The sequence below is a fragment of the Gavia stellata genome, chromosome 1 (genome assembly GCF_030936135.1).
Source record: "Gavia stellata isolate bGavSte3 chromosome 1, bGavSte3.hap2, whole genome shotgun sequence".
NCBI classification, from domain to species: Eukaryota; Metazoa; Chordata; class Aves; order Gaviiformes; family Gaviidae; genus Gavia; species Gavia stellata.
Window position 1 is genome coordinate 15,951,153 of NC_082594.1, and position 22,630 is coordinate 15,973,782.

At 40.1% G+C, this 22,630-nt stretch overlaps 1 protein-coding gene across 1 annotated transcript in view; it reads left to right on the forward strand.

Moving 5' to 3' along the window:
* Positions 1 to 1,353: 1,353 nt before the first annotated feature.
* DYNC2H1 (dynein cytoplasmic 2 heavy chain 1) overlaps positions 1,354 to 22,630 on the forward strand; it is a 188,316-nt gene continuing 167,039 nt past the window's right edge. The window contains exons 1-18 of the mRNA XM_059824850.1: positions 1,354 to 1,554; positions 4,581 to 4,751; positions 5,881 to 6,016; positions 6,344 to 6,462; positions 7,037 to 7,181; positions 7,964 to 8,196; positions 8,456 to 8,590; positions 8,688 to 8,801; positions 8,997 to 9,108; positions 9,283 to 9,407; positions 10,548 to 10,723; positions 13,104 to 13,299; positions 14,512 to 14,607; positions 16,444 to 16,596; positions 16,704 to 16,802; positions 18,902 to 19,041; positions 19,133 to 19,361; positions 21,778 to 21,905. Of these exons, the coding sequence (XP_059680833.1) occupies positions 1,354 to 1,554; positions 4,581 to 4,751; positions 5,881 to 6,016; positions 6,344 to 6,462; positions 7,037 to 7,181; positions 7,964 to 8,196; positions 8,456 to 8,590; positions 8,688 to 8,801; positions 8,997 to 9,108; positions 9,283 to 9,407; positions 10,548 to 10,723; positions 13,104 to 13,299; positions 14,512 to 14,607; positions 16,444 to 16,596; positions 16,704 to 16,802; positions 18,902 to 19,041; positions 19,133 to 19,361; positions 21,778 to 21,905 (2,708 nt within the window). The remainder of the gene's footprint in view (positions 1,555 to 4,580; positions 4,752 to 5,880; positions 6,017 to 6,343; positions 6,463 to 7,036; positions 7,182 to 7,963; positions 8,197 to 8,455; positions 8,591 to 8,687; positions 8,802 to 8,996; positions 9,109 to 9,282; positions 9,408 to 10,547; positions 10,724 to 13,103; positions 13,300 to 14,511; positions 14,608 to 16,443; positions 16,597 to 16,703; positions 16,803 to 18,901; positions 19,042 to 19,132; positions 19,362 to 21,777; positions 21,906 to 22,630) is intronic.

A 22,630-nucleotide genomic window follows, 5' to 3' on the forward strand; every position in this document is an offset into this window, starting at 1 on the left:
GGCGGGAGCTGCCGGGCCGTGTCCCGCGAGCACGGCGGCGGCGGCGCGGGGCGGGCGGGGCGGGAGGCCGGGCCGGCTGCCTGCGGAGAGCCGCAGGCGCGGGTCGCGGGCGGTGGCGGCGCGGCTGGTGGCCTGCTTGAAGGAGAGCTGCCGGGGGCAGGCGAGATGTTTTTTTCACCGTGAAGACCCTGTTGGTTTGAAGGAACGGCTGGAAGCGTTGGCAACCCCCAGCGAAGAGCAGATAGCCAAAACCCGCGCTGACCAGCGAAACCCCTGGAAGCCACAAGCGCGCTGCCGGAGGCGGGTCTGCCGCGGGCAGCACCAGCCAGGCCGCCGCAGGGCTCCCGGCGTGAGGCGTAAACGGGATCGCAAACTATCGCCATTCAGATTAGTTTGACAGCATCGGTTGTTGGTATCGCCGCTGCACGGTCATGGCTCATGGCCAGTCGTCCCACAGAGGCAGCCTCTGCCGCCGCAGCCCAGCCTAGCTCGAGAAGGCGGGGCTGTGGGGAGGGTGCCCCTGAGGCGGGGGGGCATCGCTGGCGGGAGCACGTTCCTCTGCGGCTCCCTGCTGCTGCTGGCCGGTGTCGGGAAGCCCTGAGCGCTCGCCCACCGCCTCCTGGGGCCGGGCCCGCAGCCGCGGCAGCCGTCCCTCTCCGCCTTGCGGTGCCGAAGCAGCGCAAGCCCGGGAACCGCTGGTTCGTTAGCGGAAGCTGATCGGTAACGGAGCTGGGGCGGGGGGGAAGCACCCCAAGTACTGCGGTGCCCGTGACACCGTAATGCGGCTGATGGCAGGAGAGCTGCTTCGATGACTCCGAGAGGAAAGCCACGCCGCAGGTCGAGACGCCGCCGGGGACGCCCGAGCCCCGGGCAGCCGCCGGACCACCGGGCACCGCACAGGGCTGCCGCCGTGCCGGGCCGAGGGCTGCCTCCCCCGCCCCAGGCGGCCCCGGGGCGGCCTGCAGAGGGCGCGCGCCGCCAGGGACCGCCCATCACCGCCGCGCCCCGCCCCGCCCCGCCCGCCTCGCTCGGCCCGGCGTGCCTGCCGATTGCCGAGAGCGTCGGCCGCTGCCTTTCTGCCCGCCGGCGGCGGTGCCGCGGCGCCTGCCTGCCGCCACCCGGACCAAGCTCGCGAGCGCGCCAGGGTCGCCATTTTCAGTCACCATAGTGACGGGTCCTGGCAACGCAGGGACGCCGGGAGGCCTCGGGCCTCGCCCTGTACCCCGGCGTGAGCCGCCGTCCTTCCCGCCGCCCGCCCTTCGGGTCTTCTCCCGTCAGCCCTCCGTGTACTCCCGTGGGGTGCTGGGTCCACCCCCGCCTTGATCCTGCCTGGCGGGCCTGCGTCCGGCCAGCATGGCCGGGGAGGGAGACAAGAGGAAGCGCTTTATTTCGGCCACGGCTGCTAACTACTTCGGCCTGGATGCCGCTGTGGGTCACGCTGCCCTGGCCGCGGGTCTCCATTCCTGTCCGGAGCTGACCAACTTCCTCGACGACGGCAATGAGTTCCTCCTGGTTGTGCAGCACTCGGGCACCCGGCTCACCGCATCCAACAAGGTACGGTCGTGTCCAGCCGAGTGTGTCAGGATCCAGCGTGTCCACCGCATCCCAGTGTGCGAGTGGGGATGCAGACCCTGGGGTCCACACCGGGTTTAGTGGTCGTAAAAGACTTGTATCTGATTTGGGAGACATCTTCCTACTGCAAATATCTATGCTGGTCTCAGTGTCTGGTGCATAAATTACTGGCCCAAGAGTCTGTGAAGGCCTTATGGTCAGCTGTGTGTGTGGAATAATTGCTGGAGGTAATTTAGGAATTAAATTTATATTAAAGGTACAGCATTGAAGAAATCTTCAGGGTGGAGTGTGGCGAATATGCAAGGAATCCATCCCACAGAAGTTCCCTAGGCAACCTTAGATGTTGGCAACACCAGGGGAGCTTGGTGCGCTGACTCTAAGAGAAACTACACGGAGGGTGGAGCGGAGTGAAGGCACCGCGGCCAGGCTCTGTGATAAGACGGGAACTGGAAGGTACTATGGAACTGACAAGCTGCATATTTACTCCCCTGAGCTGCATATTTACCACCCTGAGCCAACAGTCTGTCATTTTTTGACAAAATACTATCCTTTGGGTGAACTTTGCTCATTATAATCTCATTATAATACCAGGAAACACACCTCCATCCCAAAGCTACCCACCTCCAAGGTGCGACCACCCCTCACTGAGCTTGCGCTCTGAATTTTTCTTAGTCTATACCTTTAAAAGTAAACAAGAAATTTTTACACCAATTACAATAGAGGTATGTATGACTAGAGTCACTCAAGCTCCACCTGAAAGGACAAATAATATAAAAATGGCTTAAGAGAGGAAGGATGCCAGGGAAGATACCATCGCAGACCACCTTTGACACCTGGGATCAGTCGATGGGCTGAGCCTCTCTTCCCCCCCACAGGGACGCCTTTGGGTAAGATTCGAACACTTGGTTATTCGGAGTGCTTCCCCGGGAAACTTAGAAATCTCTATAGAGTTGCTTTATAACTTAACGCATTTGTAGCCAGGCTATATTACTCACATTCTTGGTATTTGCACATGCTTTGCAAGCAGTAATTTTATCACCGGCAATCCAAAAGAGCTTGTGTATCTGTTGCTTCAATAAACTGCACTATTCACTAATCTAGCCGTGAGAGTTCTCGTTGAACGCCACCAAATCCCTTAAGTGTGGCCGTGCTAGTTCATGGAACGTGACTAGACTGAAAGTGTCTAGTGTTACGAGTGTATCCGTAATTGTGAGAGTTCAATACATTGAATGCGACCGGACTTGTAACACAGAAAAATTGGGCATCACTCAGAATCTAAGCCCAGCCGCCCCCAGCCCCTCTGATATCTGAGGACAAGCTGGAACGCAAGGGGGTTTATTTTCTGCCAAATTGCCTTGCCCTTTAACGCGACAGTGTGATATCTTTGTTAGTGGATCGTGCCCATGCTGACATGTAGTTTTAGTGTGCTGTACATTGTTGCTGTGTGAATGTAATGCAGCCTGGAGAATGGCATGTCATCTTGCTGCAAATGCCAGGTGGAGTCTGATGTGTGGGTTGTTCCTGGGCAAGGGTACATGGAGGTGACTGGAAGGATTGCATTGCCAATGTCCGTGCAGGAAACGTGGCCCAACATGTGGCACGTTGGCTGATAGGTGACAAGTCCCAAGGCGGGTGTTTGTCCAAATCATGCATTTTGCAGGTTGGTGTGTCCGGCTGTGAGCAAATCTGAGGTTCATTGTGTGAAATGTCCTGCTCTGAGTGTTTATGTTCAGCGAGTGACACTCATCCAGGGGATACTGTGGGGTGTGATGTGCAGTGAATATCACCATGTAATCAGGACACGGTGCGGTGCCTGCCACATAGAGTGCACTGGCAAAGCGTCCCATCATTCTGCTGTGAGACCGGGGACATGGTGTCTGTTACGTCAGTGACAGTTTTTTTCTGCACTGAAGACTAGTGCAATGGGTTGTTAACATGTGAACTGCTGTGTGGACCAGTAATTTACATACCTCCTGGTGTAATCGTCTGTGTAGTCTGTGAAGTCCAGTGCATGCTATATTCATGCAATAATGAACGTTTACATGTACCAGTTTTGGGGTGTGCTGCTGAGCCACTGTCTAATATATAAAGCCACTGTCAGCAGCTGTGGAAGATCAGATGCTTATCAAGGCTATAATGTATACCTGTTGTCTCAGTGAAATGATGTTTGTAGGTGTTGGGCTAAAGACTTGATAAGAAAGTAAAACTGATACTGTCCAGTAAAATTGAAAGCTGTTCTTACAAGCCCTCTGTTTCTTTTAACAGAAAGAAAGTTCACAGATGTTTATAATTGCACAGAATTTGGGATTTCAGCTAGTGTATCTTTTTGATATAATTTTATCAAACGTTTAATGATGTTCTCCTGTTTTATGAATTCTCCTCAGCCACTAATAGTTTCAATAATAGATTTTATGGCAATTTTTGGAACTTCACCCATAAGTTGGACTGTGAAGGGAACAAGAGTCATGTTACAACTTATGATTTTACTGATGAAGGAGCATGCCTTTCTCTGTCCTTGAGAAATCTATGTATTGCAATAGAGTTATGTATTTTCAGACTCAGAAGAACAATTCTGAATATTTAGAAAAATATTCTCAAAGTTATGTAGCGTAAAAATGCAATAAAACAGATAGACTTCATGCTTAGTTTTCTCTAGGCAGAAGATGGAGTTTCTGGTTTGTCTCCAGAAAGTGGTCAGTGGAGTTTTCAAAATCAAAATAGCATAAGTAATTATGATATTTACAGATATTTTATAGTGAAAAAGGCATTACATATTTGATGTTGGAATTCAGGTTCCTATGAACTCAGGAATAAGCACAATAAAAGTTTTAATTTTCTGTGCAAATCAGATGCTACCAGAATGTTATCAGAGCCCGTAGGGAGTAATATGGTATTTTGTAATTTTTTTTCTTGATGTAAATCATTTGTGTAAATGGTGTATGTAATTTAGTATAATATACAGTCAATGACAGTTTTCTAAACAAATTCTGTCGTCTTGATTATTACAGATTGAAGCTACTGATTCAAAGAATAATGTGTTGGTGTTCTTTAAGCTGCAACCTGATGTAATTACAGAAGATAATCTTCATAGTAATATTCTTGTGTCGTCTATGCTAGATTCACCAATTAACACTCTTTATCAAGCTGTACGACAAGTTTTTGCACCAGTATTACTGAAGGTGAGCAATATACTAATTTAAATGTTCTGTTTCTGTTCCAATTGAAACATTGAAATTCCATAGGATGTTAACTATTTTGAGATAAATATTTTGTGTTTTAAAAATAAAATATTTTAAGAGCTTAAATAATGGATGATAGTTCTAATTTCTAAGTTAAAGAAGGTACTTCACCTCCCATCAGTAAGGGTGAGAAGAGGATTGTGGTCATACATGTGCCTGACTAGAAATGTGGAATACACTGGGCAGTGGTGGTTAATGGAGACAACAGCTCCTTACCTCCTTTCCACCAGTAATTCCGGTCTTGTGTCATTTTCTTGTTTTAGGTATTCTTATATTTTATGTGAAATGCATAGGTCTGTATCATGCAAACCTGGGCGGTGGTGGTTAATGGAGACAATAGCTCCTTACCTCCTTTCCACCAGTAATTCCGGTCTTGTGTCATTTTCTTGTTTTAGGTATTCTTATATTTTATGTGAAATGCATAGGTCTGTATCATGCAAACCATGATTCTATAATGTGTGGCAGATAGGTATGCTAGACTTTAGATGAATTTGTACAGCTGCATTTTTCACAGTTTTGGTTTTTTAAAATGTTCTGAGGCTTTTCCTTCCTTTCCACTAAAGAATATATTCCCTTTGTGGATGTTTTGTCAAAAATGATGACCATGGCTATATTTCATAAGCTGAACAAGCAGAGTTTCAGCAATTAAATATCTTTAATTTCTTGTATGTCATAATATTAATAAAATAATTTTAGAAAAACACAATAACTTTTAATATTTGATTCTAGCAATTTCCAGATTCTACTATAGAAGTAGATTCCAAATTTATTTAACTCAAGAGAATTCATTAACAAGGAATTTTGAGTACATTTTCAGAGTTCCTTTATAAATCCAACAACTGACTTTTGATTTTGTGATAAAGATTTTTTTACAGTATTATTCTGAATCGTTAAGTGAAAAGAATGTGGTGCTTTTCCTTGACTTTAAGAAAAATAATTACATTGTCCCACCATGTGGTTGGTTACTGCTATTAATCTGAGTAATTTTTTTTTTTTTTTTAAGATTAATGGGAGGGAAATAGTAATTGTTCTATCATGTGAGTCACAATTTTTGGAATTTTCATTGCAGGATGAGAGATGGAGTAAAACATTTGATCCCAAACTCCAGAAACTTTTAAGTGAGCTTGAAGCTGGCTTGAGTACTGTTCTCAGAAGATCAGATCCTAGTTACATGGGAACAAAATTCAGTGAAGATGATGTGCGAGGTTTGTTTTGCAGTCAAATCTTTTATAGTTAATTTTAACTTAGGAGTAAGTAATTGATTTACAGGTTGAGTTTTCAGTCTTCGTTATCCCAGTGACTGCAGAGTGTGAAATATAACAGGTTGTGGTGGGTAGATTGGAATTAGTGATGATCAACTCTGGTCTCTTGGTATGAACTTGATACGACATCTGGTCAGAGTCAGAAGTTGAAGCATAGTTACATAATAATATTTACAGTAAAAATTTGCTTTAGAAAGTATGTTCTGACTGAAAATATTTTGTGACCATTTCTGTATTTAATACTTAAACATCTTCCATTATTATTTGCAGCTATACTTACACCAACAGATGAATTTCAGTTCTGGATAGAATGTACTCATCATGGAAGTAAATGGTGTAGTAAAGAGAGAGCTTCTCATTTTAAAGACTTGTTTGAGGACATTGCAAAAGTATGTTTTCTTTTGTGTGATCAGTGATATATTTGTAGACTTAGTAAAAACTACTGTTCTTATGAAATATATGGCAGTATATGTACACTCTTTTTGAATGTATGAATAGATAAATATTTAGTTATTTTTTCTTAGGCAAAATTGTACTTTAAATGACATTCATGTAGTTTCTACTGACAATGGTGCAGGGGAATGCCAACATTTAATTGGGAGCAGATTTGACCATTGAGTACTAAGAGCTTCTGTAGAAATACAACAGTATGCTACAGTTTGTGAACTAGAAATTGACTCATGAAATTATAAAAAGGAAAACTGAAAATGCAGACAGTGATGATGAATGGTATCCTGCAAAATTTTTGGCACCTGTAAAGCGCTTGCTTGAATAGCGCTTCAGATATCAATGCATTCTTCACATGAATAAACTTACACAAATGCTTGTTTTTTGAGAGGATTATGCCATATTCTGTTAAGCAATAAAACCCAGGAAACTACAGCAGTTGCCAGCTTCAGAAAAGTATAAATGTTTCTACAATACGAGTTGCAAGGTAATTGTATTAAGGATATTTTTTTCTAGGATTATTACAACTTGGATAGTCTCTCATTATTTGAAGTTGTGGATTTGGTGGAGACTACCAAGGATACTGTTGATGGTGTGTGGAGACAAACAGAACATGATCCTTATCCACAGCCACGCATGCATAATCTCTTGGATGTAATAGGTAAACCTTTATGCAGTCTTTGTTAATTGAACAGTTGAGAAAAAGTAAAATGAATCCTTGAGCAGAGGCCTTCTTCCTCCTAAAAGCACCAGTGATAGTCTACAGCATTAATGTGCTTTCTTCTTGTAATTATGATCCATTAAAATTATTTGCCTTATAGTATCCAGTAATTCAGCCAGTTCTGGTAGATGCCTTCACACATGCTTGGGAAGATGTTAGATAAAAACAAGATGGAGTTGGATACCTTTCAGCCTGTGGACTGGATTTGTCTTGCTTCTGTTTGACTCCTTGTCTTTCTCTCGGAGGAGAAAATTTATTTACGTAACCCCCCCTTTGAAGGTTGATTCAGTCTGTGTGGAGGTGAGAGCAGGACGTGCAGAGAGGTTGCTTCTCTCATTCTCTCAAGAGCAGTCCCATGTTCTGGGACAGGCATAGGACAGTGAGTTTGTCTGCTGCTGCCAGAATAGTGTGTGCATGAGGGAAAGGATTGCTGGGGGCAGCCAGCTACTGCCATGACTGCTGATAAAGACAGATGCTTGTGTGTGGATTCCAGAATCCAAATCCATCAGCTTCTGATGTTGGACCAACACCACACCTTGGAGGTGTTTAAGAGATTTATTGAATCTGAAACAAAATAATCATTTATTGATACGTTTGTGTGGCTTAAAATCAAGACATTACACTAGTAGTTTAAAAATGTGTTTGGAATGTGGTGTAGTGTTTAAAGGAATTATTTTAAACAAACATAACATATTGCTTTTGTATACTTTTTTGTGTTCTAGGTGGCTCGCTAGGTAGATATGTTCAGAGAAAATTAGGAGCTTTGAATTTGTGGGAAGATGCTTTTCACAGTGTTAAAGAAAATGTAAAGGCTGGCATCTTGATTTGTGAGGAGTGGGTGTCGGCTTGTGAGTACCTAACTGGGCAACTGTGGCAACGTTATACTCTACATCCATGGAAAAATGAGAAATATTTCCCTGAATCATTAGCCAAACTTGGCAAACGTCTTGATGAGGTAGAGATGTGAATTATACATGTTTATTTCATTAGACACAGAATTAAACAACATTGTTTTAAGTTAAAAAAGGGAATTAAAACACTTTTATAGCCTTTTCAGAGTCAGATAGCATTCCATAATCCGTGTTTGCCTGAGCCTTTCAAAAGTTTCTTGTAAAAAGGAAAGGGATGGGATGTGCTGCTTGTGCTTTTTGCTTCTAAATGTAAATTTTATGTAAAAATATGTTGGATATATCAAATACTTTTTTCTGTTGTAGGTGCTAACTGTTAGAACACTGCATGAAAAACTTACGTTATTTTTGCCAGCTGGAGAACAAAATGCTTTACATCTTGCCCAAGTGTTTGAACCCTTTGCAGGCCTAAATCCTGTACACTATAATCCTTACACAGAGGTATAATGCTTGTTTTTTGTTTATTCACATTCTTTCCGTGACTTTTTATGATATATGTGGATAGTCCTAAACTAACATAGGAACTCATTATCTCTAGCCATTATGGAAAGCAGCAGTCTCTCAGTATGAAAGAATTATTGCACCAGCGGAACAAAAAATAGCAAGCAAATTGAAGAAATTTATTTCAGAAATTCAGGACAATCCTCAGCAGGTATGGGTACTTTTGTAGTCTGAAAACTTTCCTAAAGATAAAGTTACTGAATTCAATAAGTAGTCAGTTTAGAGCACAGGAATAAGTGCTTAGAGCCAAAGACAATACTTACAAACAGCACTAATGAGTGGTGTCAGAATATGTTTAAATTTTTTTCAGGAGAAAGAGATAACTTTTTAAAACTTCATATTCCAGCTTCTTCAGACATTTCAGAAATATAAGGAACTGATAAAGCATCCAAATATAAGCAAAGAATTGCTTTTTGAAAGGGAAACATTGCTAGCAAGACTTCAAGATTATGTCAAAGGTAAAAATGTATTTAAAAGTATTTAATTGCATTAGGTTTTTTGCAAATACCATAATTCTTTATTTACTTTTAGAATTATGTCAGTATCCCTAATATATTTTTATAACTACAATAATAATTTTAAGCTTGTTCTATTAGGTTTCTGGTCTAACATGAATCTTTTGCTTGTGTTAGACTATCAGACAGACTTTGAAACTCGATGCCATGGTGTTCCTGGTGATGTTTCTGGACCACTGTCAGGCAAAAACCTTTCTGAAGTTGTCAATAATATTGTATGGGTACGGCAGCTGGAACTGAAGGTAGCAGATTCTGTTACTGTTTAAATACAATATTATTATAGAATGTAAAACATGGTATTTGAGATTTCTGTGGGGAATTCCCCACAGAAAAACTGTGAACTTCCCAAGAGTTATATAATCAAGATTCTTTATCAGTGGTGCTGCTTGCTAAGTTGAATTTTATTAACTGACCCAGAAGACAGTCTTTTCATAATACACTGAACTGCCTGCTTTTATGACTTAATTTTATGACTAAAATTCTGAGAGGAGACATTTTTGTTAAATTTTACCATCCGGTTTGCATTTTAAATTTACAACAGAATGAGTTTAAAACTTATTTGACTCTATTTTAACTTATGTTATTTTTGTTAGTTTGTAGTTACACTTTAGTTGGAAACTCTGGAACGTTTTTTGGAAAGTATTGACTAGTTAAAAGCAAAATGTTTTCTGTAAACATAAGTGCCATTTACAGTAACTATAGATTTGAGTGAGAATAGAAGTTACTTACCCCAGAATAACTATTAGCCCAGTTTTTTGGGCATTCACCTCTGATTTGCAGAAATCTCAAGGGCCCATTTCAGCTGAATGTGACAAAGGGTGGAGGTCTTAAAGGTGTTACTTTGTTGTGTGTCCTACAGAGAGAAAAGCAGCATCTCAGGTTTCACAATTATTTCTTCTGCTTGGTCTGCTAAAGACCTAGAGAGTAGTTCAGCTGATGCATGTCAGTTATGTGTCTATTTTAGGCTGTGCTAGTAATTGCTCTCAAATCTCCACTGATTGTATTGACTAGGGTTTTGATTAATTTGTCCACACATAGATGTGAAATCCCATTTGAAATACCTTTGAGTATTGGCATGGACCTTATAGATACAACAAAAGAGGCATGGGAGATCTGTACCTTTATGGAGAGTTAACTAAAGACCAGGTGGGATACTCTGGGGTAACTTAGTAGTGGTAAATACCTGTGGTGGACAATTTATTCAATTTACTGTAATGGGAATTTGAACATCTGGGACACAATTCAGGATTCACTTTTTTTTTCCTAATCTGCTTTTGAATCCCACTTGGATGTTTTATAATACTGATTTTTATTGTGGTGATTTTTCTTTTCAAATTGAATACCGGGAAGTTAAGCTTCCTTTCTTTGTGATTGTGTTTAAGGTGGATGATGCTATCAAGTTGGCAGAGGCTCTTCTGTCTGACTTGTCTGGATTTCAAAGTTTTCATCAAAGAGCAGATTCTTTTCTGGAACAGTTAAAAGTGTATGAACAAGAACAATTTGATGACTGGTCGAGGAATATCCAGTCAGAATTATCAAATCCCAAGTCAGGACTTTGGTAAATACGTTTTTGTTTAAATAATGTTTATGCTGAAATCTGTAGTGTGGTGTAATTCAATAGAACTTGATGAAGGAAATAAAAAAAAATTATTTCAAAATTTTATTTAAACTGAGAAAGAGTGGAGAAACAAAAGAGAAGACTTCATTATAATTTCATCATCCTGCCAGGCTTAGCTGGTAGGGTGAAGTATAGAGTTAATAACTAATCTTGCAGTTTCTAGTAACACCTGGAATGAAAGACACATTTGGTTTGCTTGTTGTTACTACTTGTTATCCATTGTAATCCATATAATGATAATGTCTAGAAACCAGATGAGATTAGAGTATAGCTGTGATATATAGATGACACGTGTAGAGTAACAAATAAATTGCTATTCACCAGAAATTCTGCAGTCTAAATAGAGCAGATGAAAGAAGGGTAAGAAAATAAATTTAAACCTTGTGAATTGTGTTCCCCAAAATAATGATATTACCTTATGGAATGTTAAAATATAACAGAATCACAGAATCATTAAGGTTGGAAAAGACCTGTAAGATCATCAAGTCCAACCATCAACCCAACACCACCATGCCCATTAAACCATGTCCCACAATGCCATGTCCACATGTTCCTTCAACACTTCCAGTGAGAGTGACTCCACCACCTCCCTGGGCAGCCTGTTCCAGTGCTTCACCACTCTCTCAGTAAAGAAATTTTTCCTAATATCCAGCCTAAACCTCCCCTGGTGCAACTTGAGGCCATTTCCTCTTGTCCTGTCACTTGGGAGAAGAGACCAACACCCACCTCTCTGCAACCCCCTTTCAGGTAATTAATTGTAGAGAGCAATAACGTCTCCCCTCAGCCTCCTCTTCTCCAGACTGAACAACCCCAGTTCCCTCAGCTGCTCCTCATAAGACTTGTGCTCCAGACCCCTCACCAGCTTCATCGCCCTTCCCTGGACACACTCCAGCACCTCAATGTCCTTCTTGTAGTGAGGGGCCCAAAACTGAACACAGTATTCAAGGTGCGGCCTCACCAGAGCCGAGTACAGGGGCATGATCACCTCCCTACTCCTGCTGGCCACACCATTTCTGACACAGGCCAGGATGCTGTTGGCCTTCTTGGCCACCTGGGCACACTGCTGGCTCATATTCAGCCGGCTGTCGATCAACACCCCCAGGTCCTTTTCTGCAGGGCAGCTTTCCAGCCACTCGTCCCCAAGCCTGTAGCGTTGCCTGGGGTTGTTGTGACCCAAGTGCAGGACCCGGCACTTGGCCTTGTTGAACCTCATACAATTGGTCTCAGCCCATCGATCCAGCCTGTCCAGATCCCTCTGCAGAGCCTTCCTACCCTCCAGCAGACCAACACTCCCACCCAACTTGGTGTCGTCTGCAAACTTACTGAGGGAGCACTCAATGCCCTCATCCAGATCACCCATAAATATATTAAACAATTACGGTCCCAAAACTGAGGCCTGGGGGACTCCGCTTGTGATATATTTTAACATTTTTTTTAAATTGATTGGCTACATAGGTTCTGTCTGCATCTCTGCATGTTGTGAACTTCCTTTGAAAAAGGAATTCGTCCACAGTTTCAGAGGGTACAGGAGTTGATATTTATATGTAAACTTTTATTTTATGAAAATCACTCTAATATAATAAATAAGCAGATTCAGCACTCTGATATATAACAGCCATCTAATTTATTAGTACCATAAAATTTTGTTATTGCGAGATTTTAAAAGATGTGAAGAGATTAATTAAAAGGAAAAGAAATGCGGTACCTCACTGCAAAGGGGAATGCAATGGATATGGGAACTAGAAAACAATGAGAAAAAAAGTGAAAAAATGAGTGAAGCTTTTATGGAAAAAGCCTAAAAGGATGATAGTATAAGCATTACTATAGTAGAAAAAAAAATCGGAGTAAAATCTAAAGATAGGCTGATGTTCTTATTAGCATCTGATTGTGTATACCAAAACATTTCACTGATCCAAGTCCTGATTCTTGGATTGGTTCCCTCAGAGAATTTCTTCCCCTTTGCAGTGCTGAAGGCTAGGGCCTGTAAAGTGCCAGCTTGAGATACTATGATGGGTCCAGTGGTTTTGAGAAATTCTGTCTAGCTGTGAGTTACACGTTAACTATTTTAACAAGCCAGAAAAACTTTGTGAGCAAAACCAATAGGCATTGTTCATTTTTTCTTGTCTTCACTGGCTTCAAATTAAGAGAAAGGTTACTAGAATATCTTCTGAGTAAATTAAAATGCTAGTAAACATAGAAAAACATAATAGAATGACATCATGCTTTTAAAAATTGTTTATTATATTATTATAAAATGCACCTAAGAAAGGATCAATATCAAATTATATTCAATAATATGTTTAATTTGATTTTGGTTTAGCATCCAAGCTAATAGTCCTGTAATGGAGTTGGATCACCTTTTTGGCACATTAAACATACTTTATTCAGATCGTTTGGTGACTCTCCTAAGAGAAGTACGTCAGCTATCAGCACTTGGTTTTGCTATACCGGCTAAAATACAGCATGTTGCAAACACTGCACAAAAGTTCTGTAAGCAGGCGGTCATCCTCAAACAGGTATAAGATTAAATGTTGTAACAATTTTCTGTTCTGACTTCCCAGCTTTAGTAGTAGAACATTTCTAGACTATTATTTTTTCTGATTGTGTGGTTAAGCTTTTCGCTATCTTTGCCTGTATGCAAGTGACTTGTTTCTTGGACAAATTAACTGAGTCCTTAAAAGAGAACAAAAATAAAGAAATGCTTTATAATTTCAGAATGCGTCTTCTTTTGAAACCAAATGGATTATAGTATGAAAGCCATACGAAGTTACTGTAAGAATATACAAAAATAAGACAAGTAATTAATTGATCTCCTGGTTTTAGTCTCAGTTTCTGATTATTATAATTGAAGGAAGATGTCATAAAATGGACCAGCTTGTCCTCACCATTGCTAGTTTTCAACTGAAAATATATTAATAGGTATTTTAATGGAAATGTGTGTTTGTTTTTTCGGGGGGTTATTTTTTGATTGGACTCAGTGCTACATAAGTTTTTATTGCACTTATATTTCAGTTGAAAGACCATGTCAAGTTTTCTTCTGTTACTGTGAGATGCAAGAATAGATATGTGTATATTGGTAAAAATTCTTATGTGGATACATAGGCTCATTTCAGTTTCACATGAGGCGTTGTTGGTATCTGAGATACCTGCACAGCTAAGGCAGAGATGACACAAGACCTAAAAGATACCCATGCATCTGAATCGTTGATGGGTGCCCAAGTGGAAACCTTAGTCATCTCAAAAGCCACTAGATGACTATGCATAGACAACTAAACCAAGTTGTAGGCTATCCCTCTTACTCCAACTGCCAATCTGGAAGCAAATAGATCTTTTTTAGGTCTTGTGTTGTATTCTGGTGGATGTCATGGATACTTGAAGGCCTCTGAAATGGTGCTAGATGCCTACATTTGCATACAGTAGTGGAACTGTTCCACTTACAATAAATCAGAGACTGAACCTATTTCACTTAAGGTGAAGTTTAATCACCTCAGACATGTGTAAGTAGCAGTCTTTTTTGCTATTAGAATTTGTCACTAGAAGAAGATAGGATCACATTAGTATTGTGTAGTACTTTATTTTTGTAAACATTTTACTAGTATAGTTAATTCTCATATCTTAATGGTATTGATTGGGCATCACTCAGAAATATCCTGCATTACATTTATTGGCATATAAATTTTTTTTTCTTGTATTTTGTTCTTGTAAATTTAATCTCTCCATTTTTACAGGTGGCACATTTTTATAATTCTATTGATCAACAAATGATTGAGAGTCAGAAGCCAATGATGTTACAGTCTGCTCTAGCATTTGAACAGATAATTAAGGTGAAAGAATTCCTCTTTCTTTGTATTTTTCATTTCAATGGTATCTGTGCATATTCCGTGCTGCTTTTTCTGTGTTTATCGCTGGACTTTTTAACTGCAGCATTTCCATACAAGCAACACCATCTGTTTAATTAACATTTATTGAAATCAGTGGGCACTTTTTTTTGATACTGTAATTTAAACAACTGCTTACTCCTTTTTACTTTGGATATTAGTGTAATATGCTTTCTCAGGAATTATTTTTAGTGTTTGACTTTACACATGAACGACAATGTGGTCAATTCCTTAATAGGTAGGAATGTAACTCCTGTTTTAACAGTTCTAAATAATATTATTTGGGATTATTTTAGTAGAAATGGCATATACTTTATTCTGGAGATAAATTAGTATTAAGGAATGGTTTCAGTGTTTTGACTGTTATTGAATCACTGTGGATTTTGTAATTCTCTTGAATATTTCTAATTCATGTTTTGGGCAGGTTCAAAATGGATAGCTTCTGTTTTAGATTAAGAACAAAGAATCTGTGGATCTACCTGATTATTGACTTATGCATACAGTTTGTTACAGTGGGTTGGTGTTCAGACATAATATAGTTGCTCTGAGAAGAGGGGTTTTTTTAATAATTGCTAGGAAGTTCACTATACTTAAAGAAGTTTTAGATTCTTTTAAGGAATTTGGAGCAATTTGGAAGAATTTACTTATTTATTTTCATTTTTCTGCTTTGAAGGGACAATATAAACTTCAAAATTACACTACGATCTACAGTTTTTTAACACCATATCTCTATTTTATGTCTGGAGAAACATGTTGTGTGTAATGGATTTCAGTTCAGCAGTTTTGATCAGCTTGAAGCACTCCACCCTCTTCCAACAGTCTTACAATGTGAGATTGGCTGGAGAATTATAACATGCCCATAAACTCTGTATTGGGCAAGAGAATAATGCCTCCAGACCAAGCATTACAGAAACAACGGGAAACTTTCTCCTGAGAACCATTTTGCAAGACTGAGTATAAGAACGGGGCTGAAAGTAGAAGGGATGTTGGGGTTGGGATTGGTTCACATGAAGTGCTGGAGAGTCCAGATCAAACTGTAGGTTCAAAAGTGTCCTGGAAAAAGTTCCCACACTGTCTCTTTAATTTTCCTTGGGCTGGCTGCAGATTATGTTACAGATTCCTGTAGTGTGCAGACCCTAGGACAGTGATGGTGCAGAAGTGTTCAAAGGCACAACATACTCTCCTATTTGATGTGATTTCTGCCCTACATCTTTTAGGAATAAGTCCAGTTGTGGAACTTCAGAAGCTTTTTTCTTGTGATTTTCTACTGTAAACTTAGAAAAATGCATAAAACCCCCAGAATTTTGATAAAAAGTCCAGAGAAATGGAACTCCCCAAAGCTGCTTATGAGTCAGTGGAATTTTACTTTGTAATTTAAAAAAAATTTTTAATGATAAACAGGTGAAGTTGGATAGCAATTACTAGTGTGACATTTTGGTTTTGGGTCTGTGCAGAACAAAGAGGAAGGGAGGAGTTTAAGGTGTCCTCTCGGATTAGGATGTGTACTTGTGTGTGGGGCAGGAGTCTCAACATTAGTGGATTTATTTCAAGATCTGTTAAGAGTCTGGCATTAATCCTTCCCCAGTGTGTTGATGTAGCTATGATGATATGCCCATGTGTCTGTGATTTGCCAGATTATTATGTCTCTAGTGCAGTAGTGAGAGGGAGGTACTCCATTTTTTACTAGGAGTAAGACCATCTTTCTCATATTATTACTTCCTGTATGCTAGCTGGTAGACTATATTTGTCATTAAACCTTACGAAAGTTGTGTGTTTTTCAAGCATTCAAAATCTGGTCCTGGAGGAAGAGCTCAAATAACATGGGATAATCCTGGAGAACTGGAAGCTTATATCCAAAAACTCCAAGCTGCTGCTGAACGGCTTTCTACTGAAAATAGAAAACTAAGAAAGTGGCACACGAACTTCATTGAAAAGGTATATTTTCCAGGTGAAATTGAAATCACGTCTCTTATAGCTTACTTTACACTTTCTTTCATTTATGTGGTGATGAATATGTTTATTATCCTTTAAAATTTAAACAGGTTATCTCTCTCATGAATGTTGATCTACTTCGGCAGCAGCAGCGTTGGAAAGACGGACTCCAGGAGCTCAGAACTGGTTTTGCCAGCCTCGAGTCACAGGCAGGGTTTCATTATCGTACTGCAAACTGTGAATATTTGACTTTTCAACAGTAATCAAGATTTCAGACTCAAACATAGCATGATTGAATTATTTTTGATTAAGGAGTTACTACCTAGCTCAGGAAAACTGACTGTGTACTACTTAGTTGATGACAGATGTGAGGTAAAATCTCAGATGAGGAGGATGAGGGTAATCTTTTTTATGTCATACTAGTAATGGGAGAAGAAGCACCTTGGTCAGATGACAGGGGTTAGATGAGAAAATGGGAAAACCTTAGGTCATGTAGATCAGTTGTGTCTGAGCCATTAACACAAGGTGAAATAAATTGGTACATATATGAGTGATCCTCAGGCAGAATAGAAGACATGTAAAATTTAGAATTAAAATGCATTTCTGCCTGAAATAATGAAAAAGCCACATTTTTATTTGTTCACTTATCAACTGTCAACTTTTAGAATAGAATCATAGAATCATTTAGGTTGGAAAAGACCCTTAAGACCATTAGGTAAGATTATTAAGATTTTGATAAAGAATATCATCAAAGTAACTGGATGATCCTATTATCACCTAAGCCATTTTGAGATATCATTCAAGTCAGTTTAATTTTTCCTATAGTTTTCAGCAATAATGGGGCTATATTCTTAGACGGATATGGTATTCTTAGCCTTTTTGATGCAAACCCATATGATTTTAGTTGGTATTTGCCAGTCAAATAAATGCAGTATTTCAACTGTATTTTTCTTATAAATTTTTCCATCTTCTCAAGATAATATGAATAATAAATAAGTGCATTGATTCAGCTTTTGGGTTGTAATTTCCTTTGATATTTAGTTTGCAAATTTGTGTCTTGAAGTCAGGATATTTTTTTAAAATTAGTAGTCTATATTTGCTTTAAGATCTGTTTGAAAATTGTTTCGGTATTACAGAATATTTTATATGGTAAATTAACTAAACTGTATTTAGTCACTTTTTTTTATCCTTGACTATAAGTGATAAAATTTAACCAAGTGTATCCTGTTTTCACTATGGAAAATTACAAGATGGTATAGTCTTACTGCTGTTGTTATCAAGATTTTACATATTTCTTTAAAACCTCTATTTATAATTGTCTTAAGGCTTAACTGAGACAATTTCAAATTTTCTTAATCTCTGGAATCTTTCTGTTGGAAGAGTTCCTCTGGGCAGCCTTGAATTGTAGGGCAGACCTTAACTGTGTAGCTTCCTGCAGCAACCTTGGACTGCCTCCAAAGCCCTGGCTGAAAATCTCTACCCAATTAAGTAGAAGAGAACCTGTTAAGCTGGAAGAAGTTTCTAATTTATTTTTTAACTTGTATTGCCCTTTTGAAAATCCTTGCATGGCTTACAAGTGACCATTTACAGACTTGAGTGTATGATATGGCTTTACACATTCTTACAGTGCAATGTAGCAGATTCTAATGAAAATGTGAATTCTTTAAGATAAAATCTTACATCTACTTATTAGTTAACGTTGATCTGTGGAAACACAAGAATTTTCTGAAATACTGTTTAAAAGGTAGCTTACATATCAAAGGAAAATAAAAGGTGTGATACAGGTTTAGATCTCTCATTCAGCCAGCTCTGTATCTTATTTCCAGCAGAGTCTCATGCATTTTAGAGTAACCTTGAAGAATCTCATAGTAAACCAATGGGAGATGAACCTCAGTGAAGTTGTTATGCTGAACTGCCATAGAGACTGGTTTTATTTGGATTTTTTTTTTATTGCTATATTAATTTAAAATAAATGTAATAGCTCTAGATCTTCTTAATATTCAAACTGGTCATAGAATCATAGAATGTCTTGAGTTGGAAGGGACTTATAAGGATCCTCGAGTCCAACTCCCTGCTCCTCACAGGACTACCTAAAACTAAACCATATGACTAAGAGCATCATCCAGATGCTCCTTGAACTCTGACAGGCTTGGTGCCATGACCACTTCCCTGGGGAGCCTGTTCCAGTGGTGTGATACTTCTTTGAATTTTACTAAGATCCTGGTCTTCAGGCATTGTACTGTACTCAGTTTCAGATTATAGTTATGGTTTGAGGAATAAAATAAAAGTAAACATTGTTAAATTTTAGGGTTTCAAATCATGTGATATGAAAGCTTGGAGACAGCACTGGAATCATCAACTTTACAAAGCTCTGGAGCATCAGTATCAAATGGGCTTAGAAGCACTCAATGAGAATTTACCAGAAATAAATATTGATCTAACATTCAAGTAAGATTTTTTTTTTTTTCCTATTAAGAAAGTATTCTGGCTCAGATTACATTCAGATAATAGTTTTTGTATGATTTGTTTCACTTTTTAGGCAAGGGCGGTTGCAATTCAGACCTCCTTTTGAAGAAGTACGAGCTAGATATTACAGAGAAATGAAGAGATTCATCTCCATTCCAAATCAGTTTAGGGGAGTAAGTGAAGTAGAAGAAGAGTCTATATTCACTGTTATGACTGAAAGAAATGCAAATGGATTTCTGACCGCTTTCAGTAAAGCAGAGAATTTGTTCAGAAGGCTGACAGAAGTTTCTTATCAATTCAAGGTATTTTTAATATCTGACTGACTCATACTTTTTTTTTTTAGATTTGTATCATTTTAAGCTTCAGACATTCTAGAAATAACTGAGCAATGGCATTGTGTATTACTGTCCTTAGACATTCTAGAATCCTAGAATCATAGAATTGTTTAGGTTGGAAAAGACCTTCAAGATGATAAAGTCCAACTGTTAACCTAACACTGCCAAGTCCGCCACTAAACCATGTCCCTAAGCGCCTCATCCACACATCTTTTGAGTATTTCCAGGGATGGTGAATCAGCCACTTCCCTGGGCAGCCTGTTCCAATGTCTGACAAACCTTTCAGTGAAAAAGTTTTTCCTAATATCCAATCTAAACCTCCCCTGGCGCAACTTGAGGCCATTTCCTCTTGTCCTATCACTTGTCACTTGGGAGAAGAGACCAGCACCCACCTCTCTACAACCTCCTTTCAGGTAGTTGTAGAGAGCGATAAGGTCTCCCCTCAGCCTCCGCTTCTCCAGACTGAACAACCCCAGTTCTCTCAACTATTCCTCATAAGGCTTGTTCTCCAGACCCCTCACCAGCTTTGTCGCCCTTCTCTGGACACGCTCCAGCACCTCAATGTCCTTCTTGTAGTGAGGGGCCCAAAACCAAGCACAGTATTGGAGGTGTGGCCTCACCAGCGCCGAGTACAGGGGCATGATCACCTCCCTACTCCTGCTGGCCACACTGTTTCTGATACAGGCCAGGATGCCGTTGGCCTTCTTGGCCACCTGGGCACACTGCTGGCTCATATTCAGCCGGCTGTCAATCAACACCCCCAGGTCCTTTTCTGCGGGGCAGCTTTCCAGCCACTCGTCCCCAAGCCTGTAGCGTTGCCTGGGGTTGTTGTGGCCAAAGTGTAGAACCCGGCACTTGGCCTTATTGAACTTCATCCGGTTGGCCTGGGCCCATCGATCTAGCCTGTCCAGATCCCTCTGCAGAGCCTTCCTACCCTCCAGCAGATCAACACTCCCACCTAACTTGGTGTCGTCTGCAAATTTAACTGAGGGAGCACTCAATGCCCTCCTCCAGATCATTGATAAAGATACTAAACAAAACTGGCCCCAATACTGAGCCCTAGGGAACACAACTTGTGACTGGCCACCAACTGGATTTAACTCCATTCACTACAACCCTTTGGGCCTGGCCATCCAGCCATTTTTTTACCCAGCAAAGAGTGTACCCGTCCAAGCCATGAGCACCCAGTTTCTCCAGGAGAATGTTGTGGGAGACAGTGTCGAAGGCTTTACTAAAGTCCAGGTACACTATATCCACAGCCTTTCCCTCATCCACTAGGCAGGTCACCTTGTCATAGAAGGACATCAGGTTAGTCAAGCAGGACCTGCCTTTCATAAACCCATGCTGGCTGGGCCTGATCACCTGATTGTTCTGTATGTGCCGTGTGATTGCACTCAAGGTGATCAGCTCCATAATCTTCCCCGACACCGAGGACAGGCTGACAGGCCTGTAGTTCCCCGGATCCTCCTTCCAGCCCTTCTTGTAGATGGGCATCACATTTGCTAACCTCCAGTCAACTGGGACCTCCCCGGTTAGCCAGGACTGCTGGTAGATGATGGAAAATGGCTTGGTGAGCATTTCCACCAGCAACCTCAGTACCCTTGGGTGGATCCCCTCCAGCCCCTTAGACTTGTGTGTGTCTAAGTGGTATAGCAGGTCGCTAACCATTTCCCCTTGGATTGTGGGGGCTTCAGTCTGCTCCCCATCCCAGTCTTCCAGCTCAGGGGGCTGGGTACCCAGAGAAGAACTGGTCTTAGTGTTAAAGGCTGAGGCAAGGAAAGCGTTAAGTACGTCAGCCTTTTCCTCATCCTTTGTCACTATGTTTTCCCCCGCATCCAGTAAAGGATAGAGATTCTCCTTAGCCCTTCTTTTGTTCCTAATGTATTTATAGAAACATTTTTGTTGTCTTTTTTGGCAGAGGCCATGTTAAGTTCTAGTTGGGCTTTGGCCCTTCTAATTTTCTCCCTGCAAAACCTTATGACATCCGTTGAAGTAACTGAGCAATGGCATTTGTGCATTATTGTCCTTTTCTGCAACGCACATAAGGAAAAGCTTAGTAATTCCATCCGTGTTAAGCCAACCACACAAGCACATACCTAGCTTGAAGCAGATGCACAGTTTCCATTGAAACCTCAGTATTATAGCTGTCTTTTTACTCTTGTTCAAAATCTGTTTTGGTTATCCTTAAACATGTGAATATGTCAAACCATTTTGTACCTCCTGATTTTTGCACTAAGAGAATCTGTAGGTAATTGAAGGAGCACAAAGGTTAAAGAGAATGTAGCTTGAAGATGTTATAAAGTATTTTAATATTATTGAGAAACAGAAGGTTTTAGTTTGGAAAATATTTCTTTTCCATGAAATCAAAAATAATGTTGAAAAGGAATGGATCGTAATTGGCCAAGTAGATATGGAAACTCTGGTGGAGACACATCTTTCTAGCAAACAGGACTGGGAAAAAAACTTCAAAGCATTAAAAGTGAGAGGGAAAGAAGCAGAACGTCTTCCAAGGTATAGTGTAACTCTATTTTTTTGTTTGAATAATGTATTCTATCAGATACTTTAAACGTAATAGTAAAATAGAAATATTCTTTTTACATGGAGATATAGATAGAAATTAAACTGTTTTTAAAATATTGTACTTTTTAAATGTTTAGATTTTTGTTTTGCAGTTTTATTTTTAGACACTTATACCCTTTTATCTGTGCAGCCTTCTCGGAAATCTTTTAATGTCTTCCTTTGATATGATGGAAACCCCCTCAGAATTCAGGGGTAATTCTGAAATACTACAAAACACGGTGATATTTTAACAATTCTTTCAGCTAAGTCCTGTGCAGGTAGAGTATATGTGGCAGTTTGGAACAGACTTAGTATATGTTTATACATTAAATAATTCCGGCATTTAAACACTTGATTACCTCTTATAACTTATAGTTTAAGACAGGCTAGTGTAGGCTTTTATTCTTACATATATTCACATGGAATTTAGTGTATTGCATGGTTACAGTTCTCAAACGAAACTGGTGGGAATCATGTTCAGAACAAGTAAAAAGGTGACATTTCATGCAGGAGAATGGACTGTTGGAGCTTGTTGGCTAAGTGATATTCTGAGTAGTAAAGATTTTCATGAGTTCAAGGACAGACTGTGATGAACAGAAGAAAAATTGGCTGACATGTCTTATAGCCAGAAACCACATGTGGCTGTTAGGTGCCATGAGTTGAAAATAACTGTTGTT